The sequence below is a fragment of the Punica granatum genome, chromosome 3, assembly GCF_007655135.1.
Source record: "Punica granatum isolate Tunisia-2019 chromosome 3, ASM765513v2, whole genome shotgun sequence".
Taxonomy (NCBI): domain Eukaryota; kingdom Viridiplantae; phylum Streptophyta; class Magnoliopsida; order Myrtales; family Lythraceae; genus Punica; species Punica granatum.
The window spans coordinates 30,099,544-30,104,224 of NC_045129.1; the positions used below are offsets into that span (position 1 = coordinate 30,099,544).

The window sequence follows — 4,681 nt, forward strand, 5'->3', positions numbered from 1 at the left end:
GGTGGTTATCGTGCTACTTTTGATTGCTCTTTTACATGGTTGCTACTTAATCCTCTAGTCTGGAAAAGTATATTATTCTAGAAAGACACTTTACTATTTTTCTAACCTTTTTATTTGTTTTTTATATTTACCTGATAATATGCATTAATATGTTTTCAACCTAAGTATTCACACAAGCAGCTAAAATAACCAAAATGACCAGAAGCAGGGCCTAACGAACAGATCTAAAGGGAGAAAAATACACACATGTGGGCAGCAGCCTTATGACCAACGCGCGCCCGCGAACCCCCCCCCCCCCCCCCCCCCCCCCTCTTCTACCTCTCTATATATACTTCCTCCCCCTTCTACCAATTAAACCCAACCCAACCCCACCTCACATATCCCTCTCTCTCTCTCTCTCTCTCTCTGATCTGATATCTGTTTGTGAGGGGATTAGGATCCGATTGATTAGCATGGAGAGCACTGATAACAGTACAACTGTGACTAATACTAGCACTCCTACTTCATCATCGCCGGGCTCTCTGTCTCCCTCTTCTCGCTCGTCATCTCCTCCTCCACCTCCTCCTCAGCCTGCGCCTCCGGTGATCATCAGTCCCTGCGCGGCCTGCAAGATCCTGAGGAGAAGGTGTGCTGAGAAATGCGTCCTGGCACCTTATTTCCCACCCACCGAGCCTGCCAAGTTCACCATTGCTCATCGAGTCTTTGGTGCTAGCAATATCATCAAGTTCCTACAGGTAAGCTAAGTTCCTCTTTTAGTGCTGAGTCCTTTCACATTCCCCCATTTCGTCTTGTCATTGTGAAAGTTTAGCAAACTTCGGCCTCAATCTTAATGTCGGGCATTCTGGCAGCGGGGTGGCTAAGGTCGTTAAATGCATAATTCTCAACTGAAGTTCATGTGCAGCCCCTACTCTGCTAGAAATAAGGATCATTCAGCTCCTGATACTACGAGCGCAACGGTTTTCACGTGGGAGAGAAATTTACAATAGGTGGGGTCATAGCTGATGACCAAACCATATGTGACAGTACTCTGTTGTGGAAGTCCCAACTTCTGGACTTATACCGTAGGTTATGGTGGTTAAAAGAGGTCCCACATAGAGTTTGGATTCCAAGTTCATATCGACCAAGTTTATTCGTTATTTAGTATTGTGATAGAAACTGAAAATTCTCTATATATTCTTGGATCATCCAGCTTGAGGTTTTTATTGCGAGTTACCTCGCCTTTAGTTGATTATAAACACAAGTGATTTGTCTTTCAGGATCTTCCGGAATCACAGAGGGCAGATGCTGTCGCAAGCATGGTGTACGAGGCCAGTGCAAGGATCAGGGACCCCGTCTACGGCTGTGCAGGGGCGATCTGCCAGCTGCAGAAGCAAGTGAGTGAGCTCCAGGCTCAGCTGGCCAAGGCCCAGGCCGAGATCGTCAACATGCAGTGCCAGCAGGCGAACCTCGTGGCCATGCTGTGCATGGAGATGGCAGCGCAGACCTCCCACCCCCCGATGCTGCAGCACCTGAGCGACACTTCCCTCAACAGTCCTCGCAGCCACCAGAACAGCCCCAGCTTCCTCGATGACGCGACCAACCCGAGCTTATTCTGGGAGCAGATGCTCTGGACGTAATGAGATGGACAGGCACAATCAGTCGCCACTCCTACATAGGACCGACCGACCGACCGACCGACTGGGACTAGTTAGAAATCTAGGAACGTTCCGATGAAATTCTCCTAATCCCTTTGGCGAATTAGCTAGAAGAATTAAGTTAGCGCCATGGGTTAGGAGGAGCTAAAGGACATTACGTAATAAAAAATTGACTCTTAGACTAGTTACCAAAGTATAGATTGTAGTATAGGAGGGAAATGTTAGTTAATGGTCAAGTCTTTCTCTTTCTTAAAAGTCATGACAAAAGTAGAAAGAAATGAGTCCATTTCCATTTTCCTCAAAAAAAAAATGTAATCTTTTGTTTTTTTAATGAGATCGCAAATATCCTTAATTTATTAATTGAGATTAATTTCATTTGAACATCGATTTTTAACAAGATCATAGATGTCTTTAATTTATTGAGTTCTAAAAATATATCAATGTTTTAATATATGAGAGAGAGAAAACAAATTAAAGTGGTCTTCGATTGTTTTGTGTTATGTCTTTTTTATTGAATCTTCCTTTCAAGTTTAACTTTCTGGTAACCTGCCATGATTACTTAAAGCTTGGTGGTTTATCATGGCTTTAGTTTCTTGTCCCTTATCCTTTTGACCAATATTTTCCCACCTTTTCCTTTTTCTTTAATAAAGATAGGAATTTTCAGAACTAAAACATGTCGTTATCGCCCCACGGGTGGATCTAAGTAAACCTTCTACACCGGGATATCCATGGAAGTTACTTTCCACGTTTCTGCAAGATTTGAATTCGAGATACTTTCTTTAATCTTTTTTTTCTTCATCTTCTCCCTTCCTATTGTTTTTCAGCGATGATCGCATTGCATCAACAATAGCAACATGTTACCCATATTCAGAGTTAAAATCCTCATTTTTACCATCTAAAAAAAAAATGCTACCCTTACTACTCAACATTATCCAAAAGAAGTAAATCTGATCCCTCTTCTGGTTTTAAGAGAAATTCTATGGTTCTATCAATACAACATACCCCTACTTAATCGTATGATTAATTGAGAGACAGCGGAACTCAGAAATTCGGTCGACTAACAGCATTGGATTTAAAATGCGTTGATGGCTCCATAGAAGCTCTCTCCCATTCAATTAAATAAAAAAAGGAAAATTTTATTCTTAAGCAAGAAAGTCTAATTTTGGTCATTTGAAGCTCTCTTCAAGAAGAGATAATATATTTAATTTGGAAGTGGAATTTCCAAGTGTGGGTCCCGGTTTGGAAGACAGGAGTTCAAACGACATCCCATGGGGCTGTTTTCCTGCTACGGCTAAGACCGGCCAAATGATGGAGATGCACGTGTCATGCAGGACTTTGATCTAATTAAGCATAAATATATTATGTTTAATCATCGTCATCATGCTTTATTTTTTTTCCCTAGCAAAAGAAAAAATGCTCTGATTCCCCTTTGTTAATCATATATAAGACGCGTTTTGCAGTGAGAAAATTACATGTTAGACATCGCGCGTGTGCACTCGCGTGATGTTGTATGTCTGCTTATAAATTTCTAATCTTCCAGTTGGAAGGATGGTCTATCAAATGGAACTAGGGGCATGCGGGTCCATGTATTTTTTTTTTCACGATACTCGGACCATACTCTGTAAGAAACATGTTCTAAAATTTTAGAATCGGACCCTTCCTTGTTGAGTTCTGGAATCGAAACCTACCCGGAACCTGTATTATATCACATGTTTAGAGTACCATGTTGGAACCTGTAAATTTTTTTGTCTCACTAAATAAAATCGAAAATGTCTGATCCAAAATCAGTAATCACTCAAAAAAGAATGTCGATATAAACTTAATTTTTTTTATTAGTGACTATATTTTTTAAATAAAAAATATATGAATATAACCATATATAAATAATGAGAGAAATTATTATCCGGGTCCGGATCCGAGTCCGAGTATTGATTCCGGTTCCAATTCTAAGTACCATTTATGCAACAATCGAAACCAGAATCGATTTTCACCGATTCCGTATTTTAATACCCGGATCCTACCATGTTTTCAATACGAACTACTTTGACCATATCCTAACTGGTAGGTTCCGACCGATTCCAGGTATACCCGGTATCCGTACACACCCCTAAATGGAATGTTAATAAAACGCGGGGTTCGATGGACAAAGACAGCCTAACCCGCTGTCTGGGTAATTGGAGAAGCGATTTCGCCGAAACAAGTAGTTATGGCATGGGATAAATCCAGTGTTTGGATTAAGAGGGGATGAAAGATCCTTGAAAGGATAAATAACGAAATATATTTTTTTGAATTAAGGGTGAATACAAGGAATTTCATCAAAATTCGAAGAATTACATGTAAATTTCATTAAAACGTGAAAATTTTAGAGGAGCGATCGCCCCATAAACCCTACTTGGTCAATATTTGGTTATGGCTACATCTGGTAGACAAGGACAAGACATAATAGGAGAGGGACATTGGAAGGGATTTAAAATTCTATTAACACATAATTTTGAGTTAAATAATATTATTTGGTGCTTAGCCATGAAATAAATATTTCTTAGTTTTTAGAATATACAAAGATTTACAAATAAAGATCAAATCATAAAGAAAAAAGAAAAATAAAAAGAGAAAATAGATGACGGTGGGGCTCGGTGCTAGCCATCACCTCTCGAGGTTTTTGGCAACTTATAAGGTCGTCAACAACCTCAAATGGGATTGCGGTAACTAGTGTTGGGCCGTCAAAACCCGAAAATCTCCCCGATCTCTCCCTCTCTTGCTCACAAAGAGAGAGATCTCTAGGCTGTGGTGGCTAACGTGAAGTCCCACGGCCGCTCTCCATCGCCACTACATTATTCCCTCAATGGCAACTTTGTAAATATGAGACTAGAGCATTTGTTTTCCGTCATGAAAAATTATATCCTAATTTGCTCCAATCCCACTTCTTAATTAGGATTATTTGTTAACGAGTTATATTCCATCATGTCCCATTGCTTATCCCGTCCCCGCCTTCACCAAGCGTAGGATAAAAATTTTACGCTATGTTTGGATTGAGATTTTTGAAGGTG

The 4,681-nt window shown here is 40.3% G+C and overlaps 1 protein-coding gene across 1 annotated transcript; it reads left to right on the top strand.

The window, feature by feature from the left end:
* Window positions 1-345: 345 nt before the first annotated feature.
* Window positions 346-1,994, top strand: LOC116201861 (LOB domain-containing protein 1-like). The gene is made up of 2 exons (XM_031533298.1): window positions 346-734; window positions 1,257-1,994. Exons 1-2 carry the CDS (start codon window positions 453-455, stop codon window positions 1,614-1,616), a joined length of 642 nt encoding a protein of 213 aa, XP_031389158.1. The 5' UTR covers window positions 346-452; the 3' UTR covers window positions 1,617-1,994.
* The last annotated feature ends 2,687 nt before the right edge of the window (window positions 1,995-4,681 follow it).

What these genes read in the sequence shown, in the direction of transcription:
- LOC116201861 (XM_031533298.1), top strand. Translation starts at nt 453, where the DNA reads ATGGAGAGCACTGATAACAGTACAACTGTGACTAATACTAGCACTCCT. An exon ending in ATATCATCAAGTTCCTACAG is followed by an intron (nt 735 to 1,256) that starts GTAAGCTAAGTT and finishes TTTGTCTTTCAG; the next exon opens with GATCTTCCGGAATCACAGAG.